This window comes from Thalassophryne amazonica, chromosome 10, assembly GCF_902500255.1.
Source record: "Thalassophryne amazonica chromosome 10, fThaAma1.1, whole genome shotgun sequence".
NCBI classification, from domain to species: Eukaryota; Metazoa; Chordata; class Actinopteri; order Batrachoidiformes; family Batrachoididae; genus Thalassophryne; species Thalassophryne amazonica.
In genome coordinates, this window is record NC_047112.1 from 103,451,081 (window position 1) to 103,465,846 (window position 14,766).

At 40.7% G+C, this 14,766-nt stretch overlaps 1 protein-coding gene across 5 annotated transcripts in view; it reads right to left on the minus strand.

Moving 5' to 3' along the window:
* The window catches only part of lpp (LIM domain containing preferred translocation partner in lipoma), a 489,494-nt gene that overhangs the window by 230,311 nt on the left and 244,417 nt on the right, over positions 1 to 14,766 (minus strand). For all 5 annotated transcript variants that reach the window (XM_034180670.1, XM_034180672.1, XM_034180668.1 and 2 more), the window contains one exon: positions 6,737 to 6,859. In XM_034180670.1, the coding sequence (XP_034036561.1) occupies positions 6,737 to 6,859 (123 nt within the window). The remainder of the gene's footprint in view (positions 1 to 6,736; positions 6,860 to 14,766) is intronic.

Sequence of the window (14,766 nt, forward strand, 5' to 3'; positions counted from 1 at the left end):
GTCTTTCATTACAAAATCTCCTGTAACAGTGAAATGTGCCGCAAAAGGGCTGATGTCCACATTTTCTGCGATTTCTCTGGTAGTCACATAAAGTCCCGGATCAACACAGCCTTCACTTTGGAAATGATCTGGTCGTTTCAGCCAGTCGATGGCCGCTCGGAGCGCGGCGTGCCCTGCGCCGGTGTGGGCCGTCTTTAATCCGGTTGTAATGGTCCTTAATCTGTGTGACACCGACAGAATCTTCACCGAATGCCATCTGAATCTTCCGAATGGTTTCCACCTGGCTGTCTCACACAGTTTCTGAAAAAATTTTCATGGAGCAAAGCGGCAGTCACTCAGCCATTTCCCTGACAATGAAAATCCGACAAGGGGGCTGGACCAGTGCTCACTCAAAGCCTGCCCACAGGCGAATGACGCAACCGACAGGTGTGAAAAAACTCACGCATGCGCACGAAGGTTCAAGCTTGGCTGATGCAAGCGCACATGATTCAAATCCATATAGTTTTTGAAAAAAATAAAAAGGTCCGTTACTTTGCTGACAGACCTCGTATGTGTTAAAACTCAAGACTTCCTGACACTGACAAACACAGAAAAGAATTTTTAAACTAGAGGCTTAGCATCAGTAGGTGAGACAGCAAGAGCCAAGCTAAAGGTTGGTCACTGAAAATGCAGGAAAGGTCAACATAAACCAGAGGTCACAGAGCCTGATGCCTCTGAAGACTCCACAAACGCAGCACTGATGTACAGGAGCTTGATCTTCACACTATTTTGACCCTCACCTGGGCCTCCTTGTTAACTTCCCCATAACAGATCCGATGCAGTTAGACAGGTCTGCACAGCATATGACTGGGGCTGGTTGGGATTAGAATGCACTCAAATTTTTTGTTGTTGTATGAAAACACGATTTTGTACTTTCTTCTGTCAACATGCCACAACACAGACAGAAGGCACTGTGCTGTCTACAGCTTTAAAATAAGAAACATAATTTAATAGCCGCACATCCCTGAAGTGTCCAGCAGGTATTGGTGTTCAGCAGGTGGCAGTGATTCTGTTGTTCTTAACGCAGACTCAGTTGCAGTGTGTGGAACACTGACATTTTAAATGGTTTTGAAAGAGTCTTTCAAGTTTGCCATGAGTAATTGGTAATACAGACTTCTTTTAATTATGATGTTACCTTCCCATTCTGTTTCTCCATCAGCAGCTGACTGGGATGGACTAACCCACCCACCCACTTATGAAACGAATCATTAACATTTTTGCTGCCCAAGCCCAATAATGAAACGAATCATTAACATTTTTGCTGCCCAAGCCCAATACTGTTGGGGCTCCTGACTCTCAGACAAAGACCACGAGGACCACACTGTATCCTGGAAATTTTAACGAATGCAGGGGGGAGCTGATCAAAATGGAAAATGTGCCATTTTCAAATCTATACTTCATCCTGATTACGACCCTCACACCATCTAACACATCCCCACTGATTTCTTACCATGAGTGTGATCCTGTGTACAACAAATCTAATCACCCCCTACCCACAAAGAATAATCACATCACACATTCGCGTTCCACATTCTCGCTGTGTCCACCCCGTCCCTTTCAATACTGTGGTGCATTCTGCATGTTTTCTTGTGTCCACATGTTGGTTCAAAAACAATCTAGAGTCAGAAAAAGACCTCTTTGCCAAATGTGCCCATCTCTACTCAACTACTCTCTCAAATATGACCCAAGTGTGTGTGTGTGTGTGTGTGTGTGTGTGTGTGTGTGTGTGTGTGTGTGTGTGTGTGTGTGTGTGTGTGTGTGTGTGTGTGTGTTGATGTGCATTGAAGAAAACCTCGATCTGCATGAGGAGGTATAAGAGAATTTTTATTTTGTTGTGTTTCAGCACAACAGATAGCAGCAGGGACACGCACAACCACAATTTGAGACAGCCAGTGGGACAGCCTGCACATGCCACTCTTGTACTACATCAACAAAGTCCCTGAAAGATTTTAGTTACGATTTCTACGTCAATACAGTCATTGTTATGCCCTTATTATGCCATTAATTTCTTACTGCATCCTGATTTGACTATGTCCTCACTATATATTTTTTGAACATGCCCAAAGTTCAAACACATCCTCGGTCATGGAGACCACACCATGTTCTCATCAGTGTCTACTGTACTCCACATATTTATTTATGTATTAAGTTTTTTTGGGTTGGTTGGTTTTGCTATCACAGTGACTATGAGCAACTGTTTCATCACAACGCACAGTTTTTTGAATGATCAAAAAACACCTTTCCACATATAATGCTCACTGACAAATCTTTGATTTGGGCCCCGTCACACTTTGATGATTTAGTCTGCGTATGCCAACCGTATTAAAAACACTGGCATACGCTGGCGCACCTCTAATAAATTAATGCAGCTGTCACACCTTCATGATTAACCAGTGTATGCCAACAGCCCCATTTCCACCGAGTGGTTTGGGTCAGTACTGCACAGTGTGGTGTGGGTCAGAAACAGAGCAATTTAACATTATTTTATTTTGTCTTGGTGGATCATCTTCACCACGACCAGAATGCTGATGAGTCAACTGATGACTGTGGTAAATGGTGCCATGAATTAACTGAAGTGCTGTGACTCTTTAAACTTTCAAAGTGCTGGTCGCAATCAGACTGCGACCGGCAATTTGATTGGTTCCCCTGTCTGACTGATCTGACAGCCCACCATCTGACTGATCAGATGGGGGCATTCAAACAGCTCTGACTGATCAGAAGGGGGAACCGATCAAAGCGCCGGTCACAGTCTGATTGCAAGCGGTGCAATAAATCTTAAAGAGTCACAGCACTTCATTCATTTATGGCAGACTGGGGGGCCGGGTTGATCAGACCAGGGGCCCAATCAAAACGCCTGTAGCGAACCGATCAGACAGCGACACCGGCATCCTCTGAGAAATGCACCTGGAGCAGAAAAAACACCAAGGGACTTGCTTTAAAACACTATATTTCCAGTGACAACAAGGAATTAAAGTATTTTCAGATGTCATTTTCCAAAATCAGGAGGCTTTATGTGGATACGTGTTTGTTAGACTGTGATGATGAATCCCTTTCAAACAGACAGGTAAGATTATATTACTGCATGTGTGAATGAAGCAGTCTGTTTGCATGAGCCAATCAGCTTTCAGCCAATCAATGGACAGCATCAATGGACATATTTAGACTTATGAGTAAATTACAAGTCTGATCGAGAGTGGCTATTAACGTGTGTCAACATTCATATAACGTATCTACAACTTATGTCCCACGCGACGTATGAGTCATACGCTGGAATACATTGAAAATTTTCAGCATGCCCAAAATTGTTTGATGTGCGTGGTGTATTATGACATAGATCAGCGTGCTTCAACATGCTCTTAACTTATTCAAAAAAAACAAAAAAACTTACCCACAGCATATCAGACGTACGCCAGCATATGCCACCGTTTTTAATATGGTTAGCATGTGCTGGCTAAATCATCAAAGTGTGATAGGGCCTTTTACTTTAATTATTGTGACATCCTGCTCAAAATAGTTCACAGATACTATTTCAGAATTATGCAATTCCCTCATTCATTTGACTGTTTTGTTTCAACTCTCCCTGCAATCATCTCTGTCAATTCACACTTATTATGAATTTTAAAAAAAAGTCCTTTCACCTTTGAAGAAACTAAACCTTCCTTTGTACTGCAACTAACAAAAAATGCTGCAAATGCTAAATGCTAAACCTGGCATTATTCATAATCCTAAATGCAGAATAACAACCATAATAACATTACTGGTTTTGTTTATAGTCACAGGATACCCCAAACAAACTGTAAAACAGACTTAGTTAACTGTGTCAAATAACAAATGGCACCTAAGAAGGAGCTACAGAGAGAACAAATGGGAATTATATAATGATCACATTTCATTACCCCTTGTGTTATGCCACAGAGAATACCAACTAAAGCAAAACAAAATTGTTTTCATGACGGTGAACCATCAGTGCTGGCTGAATGTTTGCAGGATTTTTTTTTTTTAATAAATTAACAGCAACGTCCTTTTCAATTTCATCCAGGAGGTGGGTACACATAAGGTTCCCTTGCTGATTCCAAAGATAACGCCAGTCTGAAGATTACTCTCCCAGCAGCTTCAAAGGGGGAGCACATGGTGGCCTATTGATTTTGAAGAGCTGCTTCGGTAAAAGCTGTAAATCAAGAAGACTCATTGCTTTGTGCTCATACAAGTCAAAGATGTGCTGCAAGAGGACCGCATGCTGGAGCATGAAGCCTGTTTCGTTATACAACACCAGAGTTATGTTGTAGAAAAATGCATTGGAACAGCATGACTGCGGTAGCCAGGAACAAGAAAAACAGCCAACCAGAGTTAATCAGCATTAATCAGACAGAATCTAAATCAGCTGAGGAGACACCCCAGTAGTGTGTGTATTTGCACTGATACAATAGTGTTACTGAAAAATATTCATCAAATACAAAGCGAAACTTTTGGATGGGCAAAAACCTCAATCTGGATCATCTTGGGAGAACGTAATATGACATCACCCATGTTTAGGATAGCACTCCATCACCATGTCCATTAATCCAAAACTGATTTTAAGAAAAGGAGAAAAAGCTGAGCCTTTGTCCTGGAGACTGTAAACTTTCATCTAGCTCTTTTTTATGTTGACGTCAGAATAATAGCTTTGTCCTTGATTGACAGCCTTTCAGATCATGGTGATGGATTGTAATCCTAAAGGTGGACGATGTCACACTTCTATCTGATGCCTCGGATTCCATCAGCTCCTCATAATCCTATGGTTCTGGTGGTCTACATGGTCCCTATGTGATCATACAATACAGTGTTCCACTGCTGGTGCTACCATGAATCTTTTCAAGATGTCTCCTAAAATGACATCTGGCTCTGGAAGCCTTTGCTTCTTTTTTGTTGTTTTTTTTTTTTAAGTCTTTTAATTGCTCTTCAACGCAATAAGGTGCCGGTTCTTCAGGTCAGCCTTTAAATACAGTCAAAGGTGTCCCAGGTAACCCCGAATTATACCAATCAGAAATTTGGTAGCATTTATAAAGCTGGGACCATATGTATTTAGACAGTGGCCATATTTTGCCTCTGTAGAATAGAGTTTAAAACAATCAAGATGTGCTTGTAGTCTAGACTGCTAACTATAATTCAAGCAGTTTACAAATGATAGCCCATTCTGTACTGTACAAGACATTCATTTACTTGGAAATGTTCATGTATCCATAACCTGCTTTTTATAAAGAAACTGTGCCAAAAGTGACTATTTGTATTAACAACGATCTTATATTTACTTTGCTCAATTACTTAGAGGCTCTGAAAATGGAGTGATGATGCACAAAATGACTAATTCCTAAACAGTGAATTCAAATTTTTGTTTACGCTACAAACACATCCTGACTGTTTCATTTCAACGCAATTCTGGTGCTTTAGAAAATGACTTATTGGATGAACCCAATTAAATTTTGTGTCTGATTTCTGTCCAATAAATATATGTGGCCCCAACTCACACAAAGTACATTAATTCATTCATCTTCTACCGCTTAGTCCAATTAAGGGTCACGGGGGGGCTGAAGCCTATCCCAACAGTCATAGAGCGCGAGGCGCGGTACATCCAGGACAGGACACCAGTCTGTCGCAGGGACAAAGTACATCAATGCAATATTATTTAATTTAACTGAGTTGGAGCTACATGTATTTATTGGATGGAAATCGTGCCACAAACTGAATCGAGTTCATCCAGTAAATCATTTATTTTGGGTGGGATGTACAAAGCAAAAATTAGAAAAATTGTGTCACTGTCCAAACTAGAAATCAGAAATAGTTTGTTTTTTGCCACTGTGTAGTGCAATAATCTGCCCTTTGTGTGCAGCACATCAATTTTGCTCCTTTTAAACAGAGAGCCAGGAATCAATAAATCCAAAGTCTAAAGCATTTACAAACACAATTCAAAGTGCAGACCACAAACACTTGAAAACGTATTCTAGCATCATCCTCTTTTTAAAACAGACTTTTAGTTTAGAGGTGTGATGAAAAGCCAAAACATTAACCCCTTTAAAACAACCTGTCATGCATGAGCATAAAAAGTCAGTAGCTATAAATGCGTACATCTAGCATGGGGTCTGAAGCCATGATTACTTGTCACTTTACCCTGCCTTTCTGTCAGAGGTACACATCCTCTGTTAAATTAAACACACAAGTACAGAAGGTCACACAGCAGCAGCTTATACCCTGAATAAAAATATAACATTGCCACACAACTGTAACTATCACAGTCACAGAACGATATTAGATTATTGTTCCAACATCTCATAATAGATATGAGTAGCATGACACAAAAAGGCCCTCTGAGGTTTTCACACTCCAAACACAATTGGTTTGGGATTTTTTTATCCGATTGTCCTACATTAACTCTGTATCAGACTATTAAGTGAACTGCCCAAGGCTTTGACTTTTAAAATTTGCTATAAAAATCATTTGATGTCAACTAAGGATATGGGTCAAGACTCCTTTCGTTACATTATGTCTAAATGCTTTGAAAATGTGCAACAACTGGGAGTTTCCAGAGAACTAATGGGTGATATCACTGAGCCACATTTGTTGTTTTCAACCAATAACACCCTCCACACATTAGCTCTGGTTTAGAAACTAAGTGTAACCACTGCGTTACTGAATGCTTTAAATCATGCTGAGAGTATTGTACCTGTGTGCTCCTTGGCTTATAAGGCGAGCTGCTCTCCAGGTCTGCTAGGATGCTGGTGAGGGAGTCAATCTCAGCATCCAGACTAGAGCGCCTCTCCTCCAGGGTTTTCTCCGGTCCTTTCACCTGCAAGCGAACATCACAACTTAGATAACATGACATAATGACTGATAATTTACTTCCAGCAGATGCACTTCAAATGGACAGAGATTCATTTGTCACAGGAAAAATATTCTAACACTTGTCTGAGGACCCCACCCCCTGGACACACACACACACACATATACATACATACAAATTTTATATACATATATATACATATATATATATATATATATATATTTTTTTTTTTTTTTTTTTTTTTTAAGGGACATCCCTGAAAAAGACGTTGCTTGGATGGCAGCATGTGTTGCCCCAAAATCTGGATGTACCTTTCAGGATTGATGGTGCCATCACAGATGTGTAAGCTGTCCATGCCATGGGCACTAACACACCCCATACCATCACAGATGCTGGCTTTTGAACTTTGCGCTGGTAACAATCTGGATGGTCTTTTTCCTCTTTTGTCTGGAGGACACGACGTCCATGATTTCCAAAAACAATTTAAAACGTGGACTCATCAGACCACAGCACACTTTTCCACTTTGTGTCTGTCCATTTCAAATGAGCTCGGGCCCAGAGAAGGCGGCGGCGTTTATGGATGATGTTGATGTGTGCCTTTCACGTTACAAGGTAGAGTTTTAACTTGCACTTGTAGATGTAGGGAAGAACTGTGTTAATTGACAATGATTTTCTGAAGTGTTCTTGTGCCCATGTGAAAAGATACTTTACACAACGATATTGGCTTGTAATGCAGTGCCGCCTGAGGGGTGAAAAGTCACGGGCATTCAATGTTGGTTTTTGTCCTTGCCAATTACGTGTAGAAAGTTCTCCAGATGCTCTGAATATTCTGATTATATTATGGACTGTAGATGATGGAATCCCTAAATTCCTTGCAATTGAACAATGAGAAACATTGTTCTTAAACTGCTGGACTATTTTTTCACGCAGTTGTTCACAAAGTGGTGATCCTTGCCCCATCTTTGCTTGTGAACGACTGAGGCTTTTGGGGATGCTCCTTTTATACACAATCATGACACTCACTTGTTTCCAATAACTTTTTCACCTGTGGAATGTTCTAAACAGGTGTTCTTTGAGCATTCATCAACTTTCCCAGTCTTTTGTTGCCACTGTCCCAGCTTTGTTGAAATGTGTTACAGGCATCCATTTCAAAGTGAGCAAATATTTGCGGTGCATTCAACTGAATATAGGTTCAAAAGGATTTGCAAATCATTGTATTCTGTTTTTATTTACATTTTACACAATGTCCCAACTTCATTGGAATTGGGGTTGTACACTAGCTGAGTTCCCTGTTATACATACAGGTAATAGAGCTGAATTTTATCCACGTCATTGTATATTTCATGTCACTTTAGTTAAGGTGTAGTAAGTTGCATTGTGTGTATGTTGTCATCATTAATTTTCATCGGCAATTTGTGACATTCATGAGACTCAAGTGAATGATGATAAATGATGACATTATGTCATATCACAGCAATGCTCTGGCATGTTGTACACAGCAAGTACATGATAACTGAAAAATGGACGCCGTAACTTGCACACAGCGCAGGCCAGCTAGTTATGATTGTAATGACAGTGCACCCTATCCAGTCGCTACTACGTAGTAAGCAAAGTGTGATGCTTGCTACTTGACCTGAGTACCACATGAATGGCAAAAATATGGGCTCCAGTGAGCAGGTCATAATCTAATAGAAAAGGTTGGCCGTGTGTGTGTGTGTGTGTGCGCGCATGTATGCTTTTAACCTAAGGGCCACAGTGTCCTCCCCCTTGGTGCCCCCAGTCATCATAGCAAGTTCGGTGTCAATTACTTAATTACTGCGGCTGTGGATAGCAAGCGAACACACACACACACACACACACACACACACACACACACACACACACACACACACACACACACACACACACACACACACACACACACACACACACACACACACACAGATTTACAGTGGGGTAAAAAAGTAGTCAGTCCCTGATTGTGCAAGTTCTCCTACTTAAGAAAGATGAAAGAGGTCTGTAATTTTCATGATAGGTACGCTTCAACTATGAGAGACAAAATGAGAAAAAAAAAATCCAGGAAATCACATTGTAGGATTTTTAAATAATTAATTTGTAAATTATGGTGGAAAATACATATTTGGTCAATAACAAAAGTTTCAATTTCAATTTATTTTCATTTATATAGCACCAAATCACAACAGAGTTGCCTCAAGGCGCTTCACACAAGTAAGGTCTAACCTTACTAACCCCCAAAGCAACAGTGGTAAGGGAAAACTCCCTCTGAGGAAGAAACCTCAAGCAGACCAGACTCAAAGGGGTGACCCTCTGCTTGGCCATGCTACCAACAGAAAATACAGAACAATTCACAAAACGAATATACAGGAAATGTTGGTGCACAGGACAGGAGGGTCACCAGTACAAATACAACTCTCATCTCTGGATGGAGCTGCACCTTAAACAGAGAGAAAAAACAGAATCAGGCATCAGAAAGACAAGAAATACAGTATAATTTGCCAGCATTAAACAAGAAGAAAAACAGGAAATACTAAGGTGATCTCAGGCCACTAACCCTAAGCTTCACTAAAACACCCAGAATTTAGGTGAAGTTGAGGCCGCGGCCCGCTCCGTTTCCTAATAAAATGAATTAAAACAGTGAAAAGTGCAAACCTATACTATGCCAGTATGCTAGCCATAAGAAAGGAAAAATAACTGTGTCTTAAGTCTGGACTTGAAAGTCTCCACAGAATCTGACTGTTTTATTGACACAGGGAGATCATTCCACAGAAGAGGAGCACAATAAGAGAAAGCTCTATGATCCACAGACTTTTTATTCACCCTAGGGACACAAAGTAGTCCTGCACCCTGAGAACACAAAGCCCGGGCTGGTACATAAGGTTTAATTAGGTCAGCTGGGTAGGGAGGTGGAAGTCCATGAACAATTTTAAAGACTAGTAGCAGAACTGTAAAATCTGATCTTACTGGGACAGGAAGCAAGTGAAGAGATGCCAAAAGGGGTGTAATGTGGTCAAACCTTCTGCTTCGTGTCAAAAGTCTGGCTGCAGCATTTTGAACCAAATGGAGACCCTTAATGCTAGACTGTGGTAAACCAGAAAATAGAACATTGTAGTAGTCCAATCTAGAATAGACAAAGGCATGGTTCAGAGTTTCAGCAAAAGTTCAACTCAATACTTTGTAACATAATCTTTGTTGGCAATGGCAGAGGTCAAACGTTTCCTGTAAGTCTTTACCAGGTTTGCACACACTGTAGCTGGTATTCTGGTCCATTCCTCCATGCAGATCTCCTCTAGAGCAGTGATGTTTTGAAGCTGTCGCTGGACAACATGGACTTTCAACTCCCTCAACAAATTTTCTATACGGAAGAGGTCTGGAGACTGGCTCGGCCACTCCAGGACCTTAAAATGCTTTTTATGGAGCCACTCCTTCGTTGCCCGAGCGGTGTGTTTGGGATCATTGTCATGCTGGAAGACCCAGCCACGATGCATCTTCAAGGCTCTCACTGAAGGAAGGAGGTTTTGGCTTAAAATCTCACAATACATGGCCACATTCATTCTTCCCTTAACACGGATCAGTCGTCCTGTCCCCTTTGCAGAAAAACAGCCCCAAAGCATGATGTTTCCACCAACATGCTTCACAGAAGATATGGTGTTCTTAGAATGCAACTCAGAATTCTTCCTCCAAACACAACAAGTTGAGTTTTTACCAAAATGTTCTATTTTGGTTTCATCTGTCCACATGATATTCTCCCAATCTTCTTCTTCTGGATCATCCATATGCTCTCTGGCAAACTTCAGATGGGCCTGGACATGTACTGTCTTAAGCAGGGGGACACGCCTGGCACTGCAGGATTTGAGTCCCTCTCTGCGCAGTGTAGCCTTTGTTACTTTGGTCCCAGCTCTCTGCAGCTCTTTGGTCTTGGCCATGGTTGAGTTGGAGTCTGACTGTTTGAGGCTGTGGATAGGTGTATTTTATACAGATAACGAATTCCAACAGGTGCCATTAATACAGGTAACAGGTGGAGGACAGAAGAGATTCTTAAAGAAGTTGTTACAGGTCTGTGAGAGCCAGAAATCTTGCTTGTTTGTGGGTGACCAAATACTTACTTTCCACCATAATTTACAAATAAATTATTTAAAAATCCTACAATAAATTTCCATGGATTCTTTTTCTCATTTTGTCTCTCATAGTTGAAGTGTACCCATGTTGAAAATTACAGACCTCTCTCATCTTTCTAAGTAGGAGAACTTGCACAATCAGGGACTGACTAAATACTTTTTTTTTTACCCCACTTTATATATTAGATCAGTTTTTGGGTTGAACTTTGTGATTCACGTTGACCTTATACCATCATTTTGAAAGCCACACGTAAACAGGAATGATGTTGCTATATGACAAAAGAGCATAGATCAATAAGAAGCAATGTATCGTGTGCTGTATAACGTCTATAATGCACAACTTGTTACCCTTCTGGTTTTCAGTGCAGCTGAATTTGCAGTACTTTTACTCTTCATCCAATAGTTTTCAAAAAAAAAAAAAAAAAAAAAAACAAGAAAAGTGAAGTCTGCCAACTTATTTCAGACAAAAGAAAAACTGTTGCACAAAAAAGATATGGAAAGCGGATTGTTTGACCATTAGTGACATCACGTTTTCTACTAAATCTCAGGGAAATTTCTCCACGGAACGAGAGATATATTTTTAGTCTTCTGAACTATGCTGCAACTGCAAGAAGACTTCTTGCAATTGCCTGCGGGGGCTTTTGAGTTGGCTGGATCAGTGACTGCTTCTTATTCTAATGTTATGTGTTTGGATTACCTGTCACAATCTATTACAGGCAAGGCTTGCCTCCATTTGCAGCATAACTGCTGCTTCAGACATCTAAGGCAATGGTGAGAGGAGTAAACAAAGCAACACGCTAATGGTTTCCCTCAAACCAACAAAAGAAAAACAGGCAAAGTTGGTTAACTGATAACAAGGAGGATGAAAGAAAAGGATGAACTGTACATCTCTGTGATGTATTTCAGTATGTTATGGAGAGCTTCATCATGTGGACAACAGCCACAAATACTCAGTAGTGAAAGAATGCTGAAACCATGATGAAAGCCTCCGTCTTCCTCGTGATTAAAGGTTGCGGGATTAATCTGTCATAACGCAGACGTCAGTCAGAGGGGATAACCTTTCTGCCAAGAAAATACAATTTAATCTGAAATTTATACACACCATGCCGCCCCCCGCCCCACCCCCCAATTCATGGAAAAAATATAAATGCATAACCAATCAAATTGGAAAACAATAAATCTTCTCAAAGGCCCATCATGGAGATTGTGTGGTGATATTAGCACATAAAATGTATGTAGATAGCAGTGAATTACTACACATATAAATTTCACATCCAAGATGATTCTGAAGACACTGTAACAGATGATGAAAATTCAAAAACATTGAGTACTTTGGAATGTAATTAGGTATTTAATTTAATGTAATTTCTTATGTAATTAGAGGAGTGGTGGGCACAGCTAACCGTAAATTAGCAAAGCTAATTTTTTTCATTAGCGGATTATTTTTTCAGATAATTCTGACAACCATCAGCGGATTAATTAGCTTCCGCTAAATTTAGTTCCACTAAATTTCAGTCCGGGACCATTTGTTTGCTGGGATAGTAAGAAAGACTGGTCAATTTGTAAACCGTAAAACCAAATATTAATTCCTGTCTGTTGGGTGTTTTGCAACAGCCAGGCTGCCGTAAGGAACTCAGCCCTCTGCCCTCCCACAGCAGACGGCAGTGGACAGGCTGCTGGTGAAAAAAAAAAATGTCATTTCAACATGCAGCAGCTCACATAGTGGCAGAAGAGGTAAATCGCTTCACTGTTTTCACTCATGGTCACAACATAGCTCTTCAACAAACTAACTACATTCCTTGAACTATAAAAAACAAAAGATCTATAACACTAACAACACTCCTAAACTACAACCCCAATTCCAATGAAGTTGGGACGTTGTGTAAAATGTAAATAAAAACAGAATACAATGATAATGATTTGGAAAACCTCTTCAACTTATATTCAATTGAATACACCACAAATAAAAGATATTTAATGTTCAAACTGATAGACTTTGTTGTTTTTGTGCAAATATTTACTCATTTTGAAATGGATGCCTGCAAAACATTTCAAAAAAGTTGGGACGGGGCAACAAAAGACTGGGAAAGTTGATGAATGCTCAAAGAACACCTGTTTGGAACATTCCACAGGTGAACAGGTTAACTGGAAACAGGTGAGTGTCATGACTGGGTATAAAAGGAGGATCCCCAAAAGCCTCAGCTGTTCACAAGCAAAGATGGGGCGATGATCACCACTTTGTGAACAACCGCGTGAAAAAAATACCCAACAGTTTAAGAACAATGTTTCTCAACATTCAATCGCAAGGAATTTAGAGATTCCATCATCTACAGTCCATAAAATAATCAGAACATTCAGAGAATCTGGAGAACTTTCTACAGGTAAGCGGCAAGGCCGAAAACCAACATTGAATTCCCCTGACCTTCCATCCCTCAGGTGGCACTGCCTTAAAAACCAACATCATTACGTAAAGGATCTTACCGCATGAGCTCAGGAACACTTTGAAAAACTACTGTCAGTTAACACTGTTTGTCACTACATCCACAAGTGCAAGTTAAAACTCTACCATGCAAAGCAAAAGCTATACATCAACAACATCCAGAAACGCTGCTGCCTTCTCTGGGCCCGAGCTCATTTGAAATGGACAGAGGCAAAGTGGAACAGTGTGCTGATGAGTCCACATTTCAAATTGTTTTTGGAAATAATGGACATCGTGTCCTCCAGACAAAAGAGGAAAAAGACCATCCAGATTGTTACCAGCGCAAAGTTCAAAAGGCAGCAAGTCAGTTGCTGTTAATGTGTTGATAAACCGTTTGGAAATAGTCTGTTTATGAATAAACCATGAGTGAAAGTGCCTTGCATTTGATCTACCAAGTTAATACTGAAAGTTAGTGTTTTTTGTTTTTGTTTTTTTGTTTTAGGAGTTTATCGGTTTAGCGTTATAAAAGTTAACTTTTCAGATTGCGGTTATCGAAACTAAGTTTTTGGTTAACTGTGCCCACCACTGAATTAGAGGCATTAACAATTTTTCTTCAATTATATAGTGCCAAATCACAACAGAGTTGCCTCAAGGCGCTTCACACAAGTAAGGTCTAACCTTACTAACCCCCAGAGCAGCAGAGGTAAGGAAAAACTCCCTCTGAGGAAGAAACCTCGAGCAGACCAGAATCAAAGGGGTGACCCTCTGGTTGGGCCATGCTACAGACATAAATTACAGAACATTTCACAAAATGAATATACAGAAAATGCTGTTGGTGCACAGGACAGGAGGGTCGCCAGCACAAATACCACACCCATCTCTGGATGGAGCTGCACTTTAAACAGAGAGAAGAAACAGAATCAGGCATCAGCTTGGGACTCCGGCGAGGGCGGTCGCATCTCCTCCTCTCTCCTCCTGCTCCAACCTTCAAAGTCCCTACTTCACCAGACTGTGAATTCTTCAAACTATATTGGATTTACCATGGAATTGATCAGCTGGTCTCTGAATGCTACTGACACCATTTTTTCCTACAAGAAGATCAGGGCCAGGGGACCCTGCTTGCCCAGATGTAACTTACCCTGCGGGCTATGTTCTCTATGCCTGGGAGACTTGGCGTGTCGCATGCTTTGCGCCATTCTCTGTGGAGGACGACAAGGATTTATTCATATTTGGTTTCATAGTAGGAGGGCTGGTACTTATTGGCTTATGTGCTGCCCTGACCTATCGGAAGATTGGTAAGACGGCTGATGCCAAAACCATGACCCCTCGCTTGTCCATCATGATTAATGAGTTGGGCA